Raw genomic sequence first — 18,504 nt, forward strand, 5'->3', positions numbered from 1 at the left:
ACCAAATTGAAGGTCTACGAGTGTAGTTTCCAACACATTAAATCGTTCGTCGATACTATCCTAGGGTTCAATCAAAATCCTATTATAATCCAGTCATGTTCTTATATTGCTAGGTATTTAGGTTTACTGTTCATCTTCCTTAGAGCTTAGTAACTTTATTCTCTAGTCTAGTAGCATCGTTAAACTCTCTCGAGTCTTAGTGTGAGGTCGCCGATTAATTTCCGGCTAAGACGTTGGCAAGCTTGTATAAACCGTTGTCGCTCAAGTGCCAGGAGTGTCGTTAGGAGCCAAGGTTGGGTGTTCCCGTCCCCAAGACCACATAGAAAGAAAGGGTAGACACATTAAGACACTAGAGAAACAAGTTAATAAGAACTAAGAAGGATAAACTGTAAGCTCTAACTAATTACAGTAGAAGAACAAGTAAGGATAAACGTAACAGAGATAGTAGATGTACCCACATAGGATAGTATCCCCAAACTACAACTCTTTTCTGAAAAAGAAAATCTTTTATGAAAACCCATCCTGCTTTTAAAAGAATAAGGTTTTATAATGAAAGTAAATGGGCATTCTACTTTGACAAAGAAGAGTTACTAGGACACCTAGAAGCTCTAGAATTCGAATTAAATTTTTGATACTCTTTGAAGAATCCTAGAGTTCTTCGTAATTATAATTTAGGAGAAGATAGAAATATTACTTTAGAAGAAGTATTAATTTCTATTGAAAGAATTAAGTGGTTATTAGAATACAACAGAAAACATCTGTCTGTTGTTGAACATAGTATTAAGTGGTGTCAAAACCAACTTGATAAAATATCTCCTCAGTATTAATCATGAGTCTTGATAATCAGAATATTTTAAACAGTGTTAACATGTCAACAGAAGCTACAAAGATAGCTAAAGTTGAAAATGATTTACAAAATTGGAATATTCCAAAAGAATCATTCCGACAAATCTGTAACACAGGAAAGTTTGATTTTGTAAAAAATTACAATATTAAAACTTGTGAATCCACAGTTGCTATCAATAGTTCAGCAGAAACTATTAAGTTATTGTCTATTCAAGATATAAATAGGTATAAGAAAAATTATAATTTTCTTCACATAGGACTCGTCCAAGTTGCGGTCAAACCTCTTTACAGATTAGGTTTAGACACACCTTTATGTCTCTTATTAAAAGATGATAGGTTATTAAACTTTGATGATTCTTTATTAGGAGTTTTACAAAGTAACCTAGCCCATGGCCCGGTTTACTTTAACTGTTATCCAAATTATTCGGTTGACATCAATGACCAGAATATATTGGATACGTTAACTCTTAATATTAAAACAAGAAACATGAATAGCAAAGTTAATACAAAAGAAATAGCTGTGATATATAGAGTATATTACAGACTAATGAAAACAACTTTAGCTCCAAAAGCTAAAATAATGAGTCCAAAAGGAGTCACTATGCTCATGGAATCAAACCAAGAACATAGTAGTACTTTTGTACCCAGAATGATAAAATGGAATGAAATTTTATCCAAAGATGAATGGCACTTTGATGCCATAACTCAACCAGAAGCTGAACCTGAAAGTTCTGCTATCGAACAGGTTATCCAATATCCAGATGGATCTATTGACTTAAAATTCCTTAGATCTACATCGGTTAATGAATCATCTTCTGGCAGTCGAATGTCGTATTCACGCCCTTCGTCGAGTCAAAGAAAGTCTTTTTGAAGACCTTCTTCTTTTAAACCCCAGAGGAAGTAGGTGAAAGCCATGATAATTTTGTGGATGAAATTAATAGAAAATTTAAGGAGTAGATTTTACAAAAACTATCCCTAAAGTTTATTATCATTCACAACAATCTGAAGTAAATTCAGGAAGTCCAACTGCTAGTGATATGAACCTAGAAAAAGAATGAGATTCACTAGGAATGCTTAGGACAAATGACTTTAAACCAGATTATTTAGCCTTAGAAAAAGAGCTAAAAAGTTCGAAAAATAAAAAGAAGTTAAATTGGTACACGGATACCTATAGCTTCGAAAAGAGAATAGATTTTAAAGCTAAATGGTTTAGCGATTTAAAAAGATTTAAAAGCAATATAATATTCTTCAGATGGTTTGAATTAACAGGACAAATTCCAAATCAAAAGGAGTCTTTGTCCATGTTAGTTAACAAATGGTACACCAAAACCAAGGGAATAGTAGAAACTACTACTCCTCCATTAGAAGAAATCCTAATTCCTGTAAACAAGGAAGTTATTACTGCTTGTCCTTTCAAAAGAGAAGGAACCAATCTTGATAGTGATCCTAAAACAAAGGACATTAACAAGATAATCCAACAAAATAATTATACTAATCAATTGTTGCATGTAGTATCAAACTAGCTATCAAAAGATACTGGCAAGCAAACAGTTTCTTCAAAAACCATAACAAGCTCTAAAATGGAGAAGCATCCAATATTTAAATTACCAGAATTTTCAAAAGAAAAGTTCCCAGAATTATCAGAGAAATTCAATCTCAAAGAAAGATTTAAAATTTAAAAATAGCTTAACCAAAACCTTCAAACAAAGCAACAACTAGTGTTATTAAGACATTAAGTTTTGAAGAAAGGATTGAATTAGAATTAGCTAAATTAAATAGCTTGAAAAAACTAAACAAGAAATCGTCTGGAGCGGTTAAAACTATATCAAAAGATTCCGAAAAGGAAATTCAGAAATTAACCATTAACCCAAGATATTCTACGAAAAAGAATTATTATAAAAGGCCTTCCTTCCCAGATGTCCAATTTGAGGAAGACCAATTTCGCACTAGCACATCACATAGTGGAAGAGATATAGCTGAATGGAATATAGATGGGTTAGCAGAAAGCCAAATCAATAAAATACTACATGAAATGGGTATTGCCATCACAGCGTACAAAATTAATGGTACTGGAGATAGATACGCAGCGACATTAATTATTTCTGGATTCATAGGAATGTTAAAAAATTGGTGGGACAATTATCTCTCTGAAGATAATAGAATCCAACTTTTAGGTGCCATATCAATAAATACTGCAGTAAGAATGGAAGGAAATAATCAGGTTGCAGAAGATCAAGCAGTAGAAGATGCTTCAGCAACATTAATATATAGTATTGCTAAACACTTCATTGGAGAACCAAAACTTTTCCAAGATAGAAGCTTAGAATTACTAAATAATCTTAGCTGCCCAAAATTAGATGATTTTAGGTGGTATAAAGATATGTTTTTAGAAAAAGTCATGATAAGAGAAGACTGTGGTAATGATTTTTGGAAAGAAAGATTTATTAGCGGTCTACCTTCATTATTTGCCGAAAAGGTTAGAACTAAAATCAAAGATAGGTACAATGGAAGAATTCCATATGAAAACTTTACCTATGGAGATTTGATTAGTTTTATTAATGTGACAGGACTAGATCTATGCACAGATTTAAAACTAAAACATTTCTTGAAAAAAGATCAAAATCAATCTCGAAAGAATTTGGAAAGTTTTTGTCAAGACTTTGGTTTTGAAAAAATATCTGCCCCATCCAAAAAATCGAGTAAAATGGCCAAAAAGGCCACCACATCAAAATCTCATTATAGGAAAAAGAAAAATCCAAATAAATCTTATAAAAAAAAAAGATTTAAAAGATCACCAAAAAAGAATTTTGGAGATACCTGCTGGACTTGTGACAAATCAGGCCACAGATCAAGTGAATGTAAAGTCACTAATAAAAAGAAAAAGAAGGTCAATCTTCTTGAAGTTGATGATAAGATAAAAAGTGAGCTTTACACAATCCTTGAAGAAAATGATAACACCTCATCCTCTTCTGGTGAAATTAGTGATATTGAAATTGACACAGATATAGTTCTAATAACAATTCTTCTGAATCTAAAGATTGTAATTGCACAGGAACTATATGTACTTGTGATCAAAATTCAATAAGAGTTATTACTACAAAATCAAAAAAAATTTCTTCTTGACTTAGTTGGTCATATTAATGATGAAGAAGTTAAGAAAAAATGCCTAGAGGAATTAAAAATTATCGTTATAAATCAATCCAAGGATAAACCACAGATTGAACCCTTTAACATGAAAAATGTTTATGAGTAGATTCTCTTCTAAAGAAAAGAAACCTACAATACAAGATTTACAATATGAATTAATCTCTGTCAAGAACGAGATAAAAGAAGTCAAAACACGGCTTAATAAGGTTGAAATGGATTATATCACAGACAAAATATTATCTCAAACAAGAAATGAAATTCTTGCAGAAGATAAAAATGAAGAAGATAATCATTCCAATAATGACGAATCATTACAAGATCCAGACAATGAAGAAGTCATTGAAACATCTACTAATAATAATAATGCAGCTGGAATAGTAGGACTTATTGAAGTCCAAAGTTGGCACGTTCCTATCACTTTGAGAGTAGGAAACGTTGTACTTAATAGGTTAGCCTTAATTGATTCAGGAGCAGATATAAACTGCTTAATGGAAGGATTAATACCTACTAAGTATTTTGAAAAAAAGTACTACTAAATTGTACTCCGCCACAGGATAAAAATTAAAAATAAACTATAAATTATCCGAAGCCCACATTTGCGATGATGGAGTTTGCTTTATAAATGATTTTGTAATAGCAAGAGATATAAATGAAGATATCATTCTAGGAACACCATTTATAACTCAGATAAAACCCCATTATGCTGGATTAGATGCAATCTATACCACCGTATTAGGAAAGGAAATAAAATTTCCTTATTTATCACCCATTTCCCAAGATACAAGTGATTTTGTTAAATCAAAAACCATTTTTCGTATAAATTTATTATCAAAAGTATTTCATACTTAAAAGATGAAATTAAAGTTAAAAAAATTGAACAAACTTTAAAAACCCTGGTGATAGAAGGGAAAATAGCAAGTTTTCAAGAAAAACTTGAACATGAAGTTTGTTCGGAATTACCAAATGCTTTTTGGGAAAGAAAGCGACACATTGTTGAGTTACCATATATTGATCGTTTTAATGAACATGCAATACCTACAAAGGCAAGACCTATTCAAATGAACCATGAATTAATGGAAACTTGTAAAAATGAAATCAATGATCTTTTACAAAAAAAAAAAAAAAAAAAGATAATCAGGCCATCTAGATTCCTTTGGAGTTGTTCGGCATTTTATGTAAATAAAAATGCAGAAAAAGAAAGAGGATCTCCTAGGTTAGTCATAAATTATAAACCTTTAAATAAAGTATTACAATGGATTAGGTATCCGATACCTAATAAAAGAGACTTAATAAAAAGAACCTACAAAGCAAATGTCTATAGCAAGTTTGATATGAAATCATGATTTTGGCAAATACAAGTTGCTGAAAAAGATAAGTATAAGACTGCATTCAATGTCCCTTTTGGGCAATATGAATGGAATGTTATGCCTTTCGGGTTAAAAAATGCCCCGTCTGAATTTCAGAATATTATGAATAATATTTTTAATCCTTATAGCAGTATGTCTATTGTCTTTATAGATGATGTATTAATATTTTCTGAAGACATAGATTCTCATTTTAAACATCTAAACACTTTCTTCAAGATTGTTAAACATAATGGTTTAGTCGTAAGTGCTAAAAAGATTAAATTGTTTCAAACAACAATTAGATTTTTAGGACATGACCTATACCAAGGTACTTATAAAGAATTATAGTACTGTTAAAAAAGAATTATCGATAGTACTATGTATTACAAAGTTACAAGATGATTTAATTAATAAGAATTTTTTCCTAAGAGTTGATTGCAAATCAGCTAAAGAGATTTTACAAAAGGATGTTAAGTATCTTGTTTCTAAACAAATTTTTGCCAAATGGCAAGCTTTACTATCAAGTTTTGATTTTGAAATTGAATTTATAAAAGGAGATTTAAACTCTTTACCAGATTTTCTTAAAAGGGAATTTTTACAAGGTAACTATGAGGCCAGGAGCCCCAACATCCCCTTTCCAGAAAAAACCCGACAAAAAACCCAATGATAACAGATATTTAGCCCTAGCTGAATTCCCAAAGTTAACCAGCCCCATGAGGCCTACATTCCCAGTTACAAATAAAAAATTAACCATTCTCGGTTCTATTCCACAAGCAGAGCCATCGTCACTATTTCAGAGGATGCATGGACCCCCTGCCAGCTCAGCAATAGGTAAGGGAAAAATCCAAACCAGTGTTTGTTATGAAATGAAGACCCCAGAGTCTTTTGCACAAGCAGTTAATCCCAGCACTCCCTCAAAGAAGGAAGATAAACAGTAGGCAACTCCTGAAGAATTCAAAGTTGTTAATAAGGCAATGCTTCCTGTTATGGCATTAGATAAACATTATTCAGACTGGAAGGTTGACGATCTACTCAAACCTTGCTACACTAATTTTGACTATATTGAAACCAACGACCCTATCAAAACTAGGAGATATTGTGAATTCATCCTGACAGATGCAGGATCAATAACAACTGAACACACTTTGAGTAATAAATATGGCCAAGACGGTATTTCATACTCAAAGTTCACCATAAATAAAATTATTAGCCCTTTTGATTGGAAAGTTGATCATCTACATACTCCAATCGTATTATCAAAGCAACATAGGCCCCAGACCTATAACTACTATGATTATGAATGGGCATGGTACAACTTTTTGTATGTACGACCCATCTCCCATACATGGTTCGTAAAGTATAGCGAACAGATGTCCAAGTCAGTAATCCCTAGATGGTTCTACAACTGGTGGGTAAGGTTTGGAGGCAATGAGCTGACAATGCCTAAAAGTTTCCAGATTCATTACGAGAAATTCCAGAAGGAACAGGAAGTTTTCACCTTACCAGGTCATATTAAATTATGTCAATATTACCTAAGAAAAAGAATTTCTTATATCATCAGCTGGTCTTTTGACATAGCAGAAATAACAAGGATTAAATATTTAGTCAAAACCATTAAAATCAAAGGATGGACACCGGAATCTAAGAATTTGAAAATTAAGAATCCAAAGCCATCCAGCAGCAGAACAGGATCAATAGGATCCAAGGCGGAATTTAAAAAAAAAAAAAAAGCTCCTAGAAGCTTTAAGCAACATTGATGATACCGACCCAGCAGACGTCCAAGAACTACTGGATACAGCATCTTCATCAGCAGATGATAATGGCAACATGGTGGACCCACAAGGAATGACCCAAGCATATCTCCATTATCAAGAAGATTAAAAGTTATTTTACCTCTTCGGAAAAGAAAGAGGTAAAAAGCAAATGGCCGACAGCTTTTCAAAAGCAGTCGTCCAACTTTACAAAAAGAGAAGTGGTCGATAACTTTTACAAAAAGCAGCCGTCCAACTTTTCAAAAAGCAAAAGCAAAAGGTATCTTTAAAGATAACCGTCCACTTGTAATCATCCTAGAGATGTTAATTATTTCCGAGGTCTCTAAAAGACTCTCAAGGTGTAACTAATAGGGGATTCGAAATTCAACCCCCACTTCAAAATAGCCTTCTCCCTTCCCTCTCTCTGTAAATTTTCCATGTATGCTTTCAATGTTTGAATAAAAAGTCTTCAAGTTTTGTAAATACTTTCCTTTAAATTTCGCAATTATTTTACTTACTATTTTAGCCGTTGATGTGCTTAGTATTCTTGGTCATATTTCAAGGTGAGTTAGAAATATTGTTGTTGCTAACTGGATGTGTAACATGTCTATAGTTGGAATGATGATTTTGTCATTCGTTATTTGACACGAATTATGTTCAGGTATTTTATTTTCATATTCTATGCAGCCCAAGTAAACGGTAACATTTAATTATTTTCATCTAATCGCCCTTTAGTTACCCCCTTCAAGAAACAATGATCTAATTTTCTTCACCATCTAAGAATGCCTCTTTCAAGGCATCAAAACATGTATATAAACTTTGAAACACATATCTAGGTATTCATCAGGGTCATCAACTTTCACCATACAAGTACTATCAGGTTAGATTTCAACAGTTTATTCCTATAATCAAGATCTTTCAAGGCATCAAAACATGTATATAAACTTTGAAACACATATCTAGGTATTCATCAGGGTCATCAACTTTCACCATACAAGTACTATCAGGTTAGATTTCAACAGTTTATTCCTATAATCAAGAATTCTTCCAAACTCCAAAACCTGATCATCCATGATTCATTTTAGTACATTACCCTTTGCTCTCCTAGCGGTTGTTTTCCCTACATTTACTTCCAACTCTTTTTTAATTAACTCTCCAAACTTGAATATCTTAATATTTGGCTGTTCAGTGATTTTATCTTTATAGTGCTTAATTGGCCAAGAAATTAGAATTGCATAGGCAGAATTTTTACACTTACACGGATATTAGAAGTCATCAATGAATAGGTTCAAGAGTTAATCTGACTGTTTAACCAGCTCTATATACAGTATGTAAGTTTATATAACGAAACAGGATTTCATAGAGACGTTATGACAAACACCGCAAGTTGCACCACCATTGGCTATTTTCGTACGTAGAAGATACACAATATATTCTTTCTGAAGAGAATTACAAGGTATGGACCCACTTTTGTTTTCACTTTCCATCAAAAAATAGTACTACTACTGATAGGTCGTGAAAGAAGTTATTTCCTTGCCCTTCACCACCAATTTCCCCAATGATATATACAAGCTAAGCTACATAAGGTAAGGCTCTAAACTAGGACCTACTTACTTGCCATTCAGGAGCTAAACAGAAGATATTGACATATATTCTAACACTCCCCCGCAGTCGAAGCGGGAGGTCGTCGAACGCTTAGACTGTCCCGAAAATCCTCAAATAATACCAAAGGGAGACCCTTGGTAAATATATCTGCAATCTGATAACGGGATGGGACATGGAGCACTCGAACCTGTCCACGAGCAACCTTTTCGCGAACAAAATGAATATCCATCTCAATGTGTTTAGTGCGTTGATGCTGAACAGGATTCCCGGCAAGATATATTGCACTAACATTATCACAATAAACCAAGGTAGCCGTTTGGATAGGACAGTGAAGTTCCAAAAGTAGATTCCGCAACCAACAAGATTCGGAAACCACATTGGCTACCCTCGGTACTCGGCTTCACGCTCGAACGGGATATGGTTGCTTTGTCGTTTAGGCGACCAAGAGATCAAGTTATCCCAAGAAAAACACAATAACCGAAGTAGACCGCACTTTGGTATCCGGACATCCACCCCAATCCGCATACGCAGATAAAAAACAAGAGTCGATGTAGAAGAAGGATAAAGATGGAGTCCATGGTCAAGAGTACCCTGAATATAGCGCAAAATGCGCTTGAGAGCGTGCATGTGTTCATCCTTCGGGTCGTGCATGAACAAGCACACACATTGCACAGCATATGTAATGTCAGGTCGCGTGAAAGTGAGATGCGAAGTGCCCGACAAGGCTCCTATAGAGGGATGGATCCTCGAACGGTGTGCTAGAAGTAGCACTGAGCTTCGGTTTAGTATCAACCGGAGTAGGTGAGGACTTACATGAAGACATGCCGGCACGATCAATAATTGCTATGGCATATTTCTTTTGTGACAAAAATAAACCACCTGCATGACGGGTCACAGCTATGCCCAAAAAATAGCTAAGCTCACCCAAGTCCTTCATAGCGAATTCGGAGCTAAGAAGAGTAATGATAGACTGACAAAGCTCATCAGATGAAGCGGTCAAGATAATGTCGTCACATATAACGAAGATAAGCCATAGATGTACCCTTCCGATAGACAAACGAGAGAATGATCGGATGTCTTTGTGAGAAAACCCCAAGTATGAACATAATCGGCAAATTTCTTGTACCAAGCCCGTGGAGCCTGTTTAAGCCCATAAAGAGACTTCTTCAATAAACACACATGATTGGGTTTTTCAGGATCCCGAAACCCCATAGGCTGATGCATGTAGACAGTCTCCTTAAGGTCACCATGTAAGAAAGCATTCTTGACATCAAGTTGATGAATTGGCCAAGCTTTAGATAAAGCCAGGCTGAGAACTGTGCAAATAGTAGCCGGTTTGACCACCGGCTAAAAGTGTCACCACAATCCACTCCAACTTTGTTGAGTTTTGCCATCACCTACAAGACGGGCTTTATGCCTCTCAAAAGAACCATCAGATTTTTCTTTATGAGCAAAAATCCACATAGACCGAATTACATTAACATCAGATGGACGGGGCACCAACTCCCACGTCTTGTTTTTAATAAGAGCATCATATTCGGCATCCATAGCTTTCCCAATTCGGGTCACGAAGGGACGACAACGGGTTACGGGGCAGTGGAGATTTAGAGACCGTGGAAAGAAGATTGAAGTTCTTTTTGGGCTTAAAGATCCCATTTTGGCTGCGGGTAATAGCAGGCCGAGGAGGTGAGGGAATTTGCGGAGTTGGTATGGGAAGAGTGGGAGGAGATGGGCTGCTAGGGAAATGGGTAGAGGCCTGGAACGGGGTTGGGGCAGACGGCCCAGCAGGTGAAACGGGAGGGGTGGAGGCTGGCAGCCCAGCTGGAGGAATATGGACGCTAGTAGAGGGTGGCGACACTTGGCTTGTCTTGACGGTGGGGAAGTGGGCTCAATGTGTGATTTGTGAGCGGTAGAAAGATAATGGATGACCGAGGGGGTAGTTCATCATCGAAGAAACTATATGTGTTATTTTGGGAGTATGCAACTTTGCAAACGGGAATTGTGTTTCATCAAAAATCACATGACGGCTTATGATGATTTTCCGAGAAGACAAGTCATAGCATTTATATCCCCGGTGATTAGACGGGTATCCCAAAAAAACACAAGGAGTTGAGCGGGCTTGGAGTTTGTTTATGGTAGTTGAAGGAAATAGAGGATAACATAAACACCCAAAAACCCGAAGATGTAAATAGGTCGGGTCCTTTTGATAAAGAATCCGAAGAGGGGATTGATAGTTCAACAGCTTATGAGGAAGAATATTGAGAAGGTAAGTTGCCATTTGCAAAGCATGATGCCAAAATGAGGGAGGTAACGAAGCATGTGCAAGTAAAGTGCGAACGACATTGTTAATCGTACGAATTTTTCTTTCGGCTTTTCCATTTTGAGGAGAAGTATGAGGGCAAGACAAACGGAAAGAAAGCCCATGCTTTTTACAAAAATCCCAGAAAGGCCTATTATCAAATTCCCTACCATTATCACATTGTATGTTCTTTATTTCCCGTTCAAATTGAGTTCGGATGAAAGTTCTAAAATTTAAGATGGTGGAATAAGCATCGGATTTATTAGATAACGGAAAAGTCCATAAAAAATTAGAAAAATCATCCAACAACAAGATATAATATCTATGACCAGAAGAACTCAAAACAGGCGATGTCCAAAGATAAGCATGAACGATATCAAATGGCATAAAAGTAGTAGAATTTGAAGATCGAAAAGGCAATTTAATATGTTTCCCAAGGGGACATGAATGACACATACTAGAATCTCCAGATTTATGACAGTCAATAATTTTATTCTTCCTAAGAAAACTCAAAATATTAGCGCCCGGGTGACCCAACCGTTCATGCCATAAGGAAGGAGCTAAAGCAGCAAAAGTAGAATGAGACAAGACATTCGGCGTGGTGATGGGATAGAGCGCGCCCCGACTGTCACATCTCATTAGACGCATTCCCGTCTGAAAATCCTTCACAGAAAACCCAAACGGATCAAATTCAATGGAAACATAGTTATCAGTTGTAAACTTTCTAACTGACACTAAATTTTTGATAAGGTGAGGGGCATGGAGAACATTTTTAAGGGCTAAGGGAGGATGCAGAGACTTTAATTGTGTATGACCATAACTACGAATTGGAATAGACTGACCATTACCAACAGTTATACCACGGTTATTGCTCAAATTAAAATAAGACGTGAGATTACCTTGCCCGGATGTCATATGAGAAGTGGCACCGGTGTCCATGTACCGGTTGGATCCCGGAGGAGTAATGCGAGAGTGTGCATCGCCGCCTCTATATCGGTTGGGGTGGGACCGATAGCCGAGTAGGCTTCTTGCGGTCGAGGTCCAAGAATCCCCGGAGTTCTTTGGTGTTGGCCTTGTCGGAAATGAGGCACCGGCCCATGGACCGGCGGGAAATGGGCACGGTGGGCTTGCCCAGCGCATCCATGGCCAAGGCCGGCTTTGCGAACGACCAGCGATTACAGGGCTTGCTGCCGGCCACCGTACCTGTTGGTGCCGCCGCCTTTGCCCCCACCACTGGAGCTACTACCAGAACTGCCTTTGCCGCCGCCACGACCACCGGACGAAGAACGCTGCTTCCCAGAATTGTTTCGGTGTTGGTGCCGTTTCCCACCATAATTATTACGGTGGTTAGAATGTTGATCAACATTCTCGTGGGAATCATCCAAGTCACGGGCCACCATGGCAGAATCGGTGGTCTGAGTCGCCTTCTTCAGTCCCGCTTCTTCAAGAACGAGCATTGAGCGGGCTTGATAAAATTGAGCGCAGGGTCACTTTGACGGGTAGTGTGGCCACCCCTTTGTATGACTCGGTAAGGCCCGAAACCGGTTGGAGAACCAACTTGTATTGTCCAACGGAGAGCCGACGCTCTTAAGTTGATCCGACAACGACTTGAGATGTTGACAGTAAGCAGAGACATTTGGGAAATTCTCCATTTGTGTGTGAGTGAAATCATACTCAAGTGTAACGGCACGGGAGTGTTTGTTATCTTGGAAGATATCACGCAACCTATTCCAAGCCTCCATTGCCGTGGTGTCGAGTTCAAGAATGGTGTGTAACAGATCATGTGAGATAGTGGCGTAGATCCACTGAAGAACTGTTGCATCGAGAGTGGACCACAGTTCCTTCTCCTCGTCGGTCTTAGGCATCTTCTCCTTGCCCGAAGCCGGAGGAATAATATGATCAAGGACCTTATGGGATCTTGCGTGAATTTTGAAGAGCTCCGCCCATGTCGCATATTGAACGTTCTCCATCTCAAGAGTGATAGGAACAAGATTCTTGATGTTTGAAACAGCAAGAGCAGGGTGGAAAGATGACTTTGAGTCACCCATGGAGGTGGAGAATGTGGAGAAGAAGTTGAAAGAATGGAGCAAGAAGATGGGCGGCTAGGGTGTGGAAGAGGTAGGATCTTTTGCTAGAAATCTGATACCATGAAAGAAGTTATTTCCTTGCCCTTCACCACCAATTTCCCCAATGATATATACAAGCTAAGCTACATAAGGTAAGGCTCTAAACTAGGACCTACTTACTTGCCATTCAGGAGCTAAATATACAATGTCCATAAATAGAAGATCTACACTAATCAGAAGATATTGACATATATTCTAACAGGTCGTTATCTTTAATCACAATAAATGGATGAAGTCAAATCGTCGACAAAGAAATGAGTTGATTTCTCATATGCTTACTCAACAACAGGAAATTGGAATAAAGAAGAGAGATAATCATTTATTGAATGACCATTTGAGAAATCAACTCTAAAGAAATTGCTAGGATATAACCCTTCTTTTTATTTGTGGATGCTAGGATATATAACAGTGGGGCTTTGGTGCAAGGAGGGTTGGGTCCTCGAAGGAACTTTATACTTGCTATATTACGGATCAAGAATCCCCAATAATAATTCTGATCAAAATTAGAGTAGAGCATTAACAATTCTGCTCATTATTATGTTCTTCACATTAGTTGGTAAATCGTATTTCATTTAAAATGGCCTTATACTATGTTTTTTCAGCTTTTGGTCCTTCACTAGAACAGGTCCCTCGATGAAAAAGTGAGCAAAATAATTTCCATTGTCTTGACACCATAAGTTTTCGCTTGCACTACCTAGCTTCAAAAACTTTACAAGGGAATTAACGAAAGGTGACGATCAATGTTTTTTTTTTTCTATGACAAAGGGTGTACAAACTGGCTTGTGCACACAATGTCATGTTCCAACATGGTCATTCAATTTAGGACTAGAGGGAATAAAGCAACTTCTTAAAGGATACACAAGAGTAGCTGGAAAGAAAAACATGAAATATGTGTTCATTTCACTCTATATAGATTCTGAAAATTGCTTATTAAACTAACAAATATGCTTTGGAAAAGTAACATTCTTTTGTTTCTACTTTTCCATTTGCACAAAGAAAATAGGACCATGGTGCTTTTAATTGGTTGTTATCTTCAATCACAATGAAGTCTAGTCGTCTTGCAGTTGCTGTCGATGACAAAGAAATTGTATTACCTTACTTTTACCCATTAATATAGTATTTTAAAATATCAAATGCAAGATCACAAATTGTTGAGTAAAGGTGTTCTTTGGACCGATAGAGCTAGGAAGTACAAATTAAACTTGTGCTTTTATATGTTATACTTTGTTGCTTAAAAGGTGACAATCAATTATTTTGACCCTCAAAGTTCAGTTTTGTTAGATTTTGTTGCCTAAAAGGTGAAGTTGATTATTTTGTCCCTCAAAGTTCAGTTTTGTTAGATTTTGCTGTTTAAAAGGTGAAATTAATTATTTTGTCCCTCAAAGTTTAGTTTTGTTAGATTTTGTTGCTTAAAGTGAAACTTAATTATTTTGTCCCTCAAAGTTCAATTTAGATGTCAAACTTCTTCCATAAAAATCGACAAAATAGACACATCCTACAGGCTATGAAAAAAACTACTACTCGTACTACAATAGATATTCCACCTGCCCTTTTCTGAATACTACTATTAAATAGGTGACAATCTTATGAAGTCTATGTAGTTTCTAGGAAAATAAAATAAAATAAAATAGCTAATAAAGTCATAAAAAGAATATGACTTCACGTTTTAGTGTATACAATAATTTAGCTTAATGTATGAACTAATTAAGATTACCATCAACTATTTCAACATTATCACTTCCTCTTTTCGATTGACGAACAAAGATCAAAATTACCCAAATACAATTTGCTCATAAGTTCTAACCGGGATGGGTTCAAGGTCTAGAATCACAAGTGTCTGTGTAGCCTGGCCTAATGGCAGACCACAACAACAAAAAATATTGGCCATACCAGTAAATTTATCAAAATTGTATGACATTACGATGAGACGACCATGATCAGTGTATGGATGACCAATATAAATCACTTCCTTATTTGAATTGTTAATCAAATTCTCACTTAATTGAAAATTGAAATGACAAAAAAGAGCATGAAAAAAAAGGGAGATAAAAAAGTTAATGTAGTACTAGTAGCAGATTCACCTGAATTTGAATTTAATATCAATGTGACATAGCTTGCCCACGAAAAGAAAAAAATATAACGGGTTTTTTTTTTTTTTTTTGTATAAAGGAGATAAGGAACAATCACTGAAGTAATTTGTTAAGAATTCATCACCAACTTAATTAATATCTAAGATATTTCATGAAGAATCTAGAATAATTAAGGAGTTGTAGAGTATAGGGAGGAGCACTCTAGAATGAGAATTCTAGAGTGATTCTAGAAAAAGATATTTAGGAATATTCTAGAGAAAGTTATAAATATCTCTCTCACTAGATCATTCTATCTCCATCTATAAATAGAGGTGGTCATTTGAGTTGTAAGAAAGCAAGAGAGTTAGAGGAGCTCAAGAAGTGAGGGCAAGTAAGGAGTGTGTGCTCAAGTAAGGAGTGTGTGCTCAAGATAAGAGTGTTGCTGAAGCAAGCAACAAGTGAGTGATCAAGTGACCAATAGTAAAGAGCAACAAAGAGAGTTGCTAAAGTGTGAGTGCAAAAGAAAAAAAATTAGTGTAAGACCGAAGTTGGTCTTTACTTTGCAATGATAAAATTCAAGTTGTGCCCGACGATTCTCAACATAATTTAATGGACACGTTGATGTGCTAAGTATTCTTGGTCATATTTCAAGGTGAGTTAGAAATATAGTTGGCTAACTGGATGTGTAATATGTCTACAGTTGGAATGATGATTTTGTCATTCGTTATTTGAATGAACATTACATACCATTGAAGAGCCAACAAGAGGCCTATCATTTCTTGGGCACCATCTTTTGTTGTTTACAGGAGATGAGAATAAGTCTCCAAGTTACATAAGTCTTCATGGTATAATAACAATCAACCCAGTCAATTGGTTCATATTAATTCCTACGATGCACGGCAACTGTGGCATGTGCACAAGAAATTTCCTTGAGTATCACAGCCCTGGAGCTACAATTCTGATTATTCAGATTCACGGTGTGTCTATATCTATCATCCTTGATTTTAAACCAAACATCTCTGTTTCAATCTATTTCATTGATCTCTCCATGTTACTATCCAATAGCTTCAATGCCATTGGAGATATGTTTATTATCAAGGTATTTGTAAAATCTCTTAGTTGAAATATTCTAAGCAGTTGTTTTCCTACATTACTTCCAACTCCTTGTTAATTAACTCTTCAAACTTGAATATCTTAATATTTGGCTGTTCCGTGATTTTATCCTTATAGTGCTTAATTGGCCAAGAAACTAGAATTGCATAGGTAGTTTCTGGTGAAATTACAATTGCATAGGTAGTTTTTCGTGGTCTTGATACACTTGTGTCTTGGATTATGTGTTCTTATAATAAAATCATTATTTGTGGGGTCTGAATTTTTACACTTATATGGATATTAGAAGTCATCAATGAATAGGTTCAAAAGTTAATTGACGGCTTAACTAGCTCTATATATGTATATATAGGTAGGAAGACGAACAGACACTTAGTGGCAAAGGCCAAAAGACCTATAGTAGCAAAATTGTCGCCGTGCGAGGTAGGATTTCATGGACATTATGACAAACATTGCAAGTTGCACCACCATTGGGGATTTTCGTGAGATACACAATATTCTTTTTGAAGAGAATTATAAGGTATGGACCCACTTTTGTTTTCACTTTCCATTAAAAAATAGTACGCTATTGATAGGTCGTTATCTTCAATCACAATGAATGGATGAAGTCAAGTCATCGACAAAGAAATGAGTTGATTTCTCATATGGTCACTCAACAACAGAGAAAATTGGAATAAAGAAGAGAGATGATCATTAGTTGAATGACCATGTGAGAAATCTAACTCTAAAGAAATTGCTAGGATATTACCCTTCTTTTTATTTGCAGCTTCATCGGCTAGTACTTTTAGTTGCCCATTGTGTACATATAACAGTGGAGCTTTGGTGCAAGGAGGGTTGGGTCTTTGAAGGAACTTTCATACTTGCTATATTACGGATCAAGGAATCCCCAATAATAATTCTGATCAGAATTAGAGTAGAGCATTAACAATTCTGCTCATTATTATGTTCTTCACATTTAGTTGGTAAATCGTATTTCTCATTTAAAATGGCCTTATACTACGTTTTTTTAAAGCTTTTGGTCCTTCACTAGAACAGGTCCCTCCATGAAAAAGTGAGCAAAATAATTTCCATTGTCTTGACACCATAAGTTTTCGCTTGCACTACCTAGCTTCAAAAACTTTACAGGGGAATTGACGAAAGGTGACAATCAATGTATTTTTTCTATGACAATAGTGTACAAACTGGCTTGTGCACACAATGTGATGTTCCAACATGGACATTCAATTTAGGAATAGAGGGAATAAAGCAACTTCTTAAAGGATACACAAGAGTAGCCGGAAAGAAAAACATGAAATATGTGTTCATTTCACTCTATATAGATTCTGAAAATTGCTTATTAAACTAACAAATATGCTTTGGAAAAGTAACATTCTTTTGTTTCCACTTTTCCATTTGCACAAAGAAAATAGGACCATGGTGCTTTTAATTGGTTGTTATCTTCAATCACAATGAAGTCTAGTCGTCTTGCAGTTGCTGTCGGTGACAAAGAAATTGTATTACCTTACTTTTACCCATTAATATAGTATTTTAAAATATCAAATACAAGCTCACAAATTGTTGAGTAAAGTTTCATCTTTATCCATTTTGTTTAGATTATTTTTATTAGAGAAATATTTTGCTGGACGAAGACTTTTCGACTTTCTTGGAAAATTAAAAACAATTCAATCAATTGGTTAGTATGACAACAATTTTTGGCAAAAAGAGAGAGGGGCTCTGGCGTTTGGACTTCTAGAGCAATAATTCTATCCAACTGGTGAAACTTCTCACAAATTTTCGTTTCTTCACATTTGGGATGTTCTTCCACGTATAGTCTTTTATTTGTAGCTTTATCGGCTTGTACTTTGAGCTGTCCATTGTGTACATATAACAGTGGAGCTTTAGTGCAAGGAGGGTTGGGTCTTTGAAGGAACTTTCATACTAGCTTATATTGCAGATCAAAGAATACTCAATAATAATTCTGATCAGAAGTAGAGTAGAGCATTAACAACTCTGTTCATTATTATGTTCTTGACATTTAGTTGGTAAATCGTATTTCTCATTTAAAATAGCCTTATACTATGTTTTTTTAGCTTTTGGTCCTTCACTAGAACAGGTCCCTCCATGAAAAAATGAGCAAAATAATTTCCATTGTCTTGACATCATAAGTTTTCGCTTGCAATACCTAGCTTCAAAAACTTTACAAGGGAATCGACGAAAGGTGACAAT

General features: G+C 35.9%; 1 protein-coding gene across 1 annotated transcript; it reads right to left on the reverse strand.

The window, feature by feature from the left end:
• Positions 1-12,169: 12,169 nt before the first annotated feature.
• Positions 12,170-13,315, reverse strand: LOC132031645 (uncharacterized). The gene is made up of 2 exons (XM_059421599.1): positions 12,553-13,315; positions 12,170-12,435 (listed from the first exon to the last, which is right to left on the reverse strand). Exons 1-2 carry the CDS (start codon positions 13,040-13,042, stop codon positions 12,170-12,172), a joined length of 756 nt encoding a protein of 251 aa, XP_059277582.1. The 5' UTR covers positions 13,043-13,315.
• Between the last annotated feature and the right edge of the window lie 5,189 nt (positions 13,316-18,504).

Source organism: Lycium ferocissimum, chromosome 9 (genome assembly GCF_029784015.1).
Source record: "Lycium ferocissimum isolate CSIRO_LF1 chromosome 9, AGI_CSIRO_Lferr_CH_V1, whole genome shotgun sequence".
Taxonomy (NCBI): Eukaryota; Viridiplantae; Streptophyta; class Magnoliopsida; order Solanales; family Solanaceae; genus Lycium; species Lycium ferocissimum.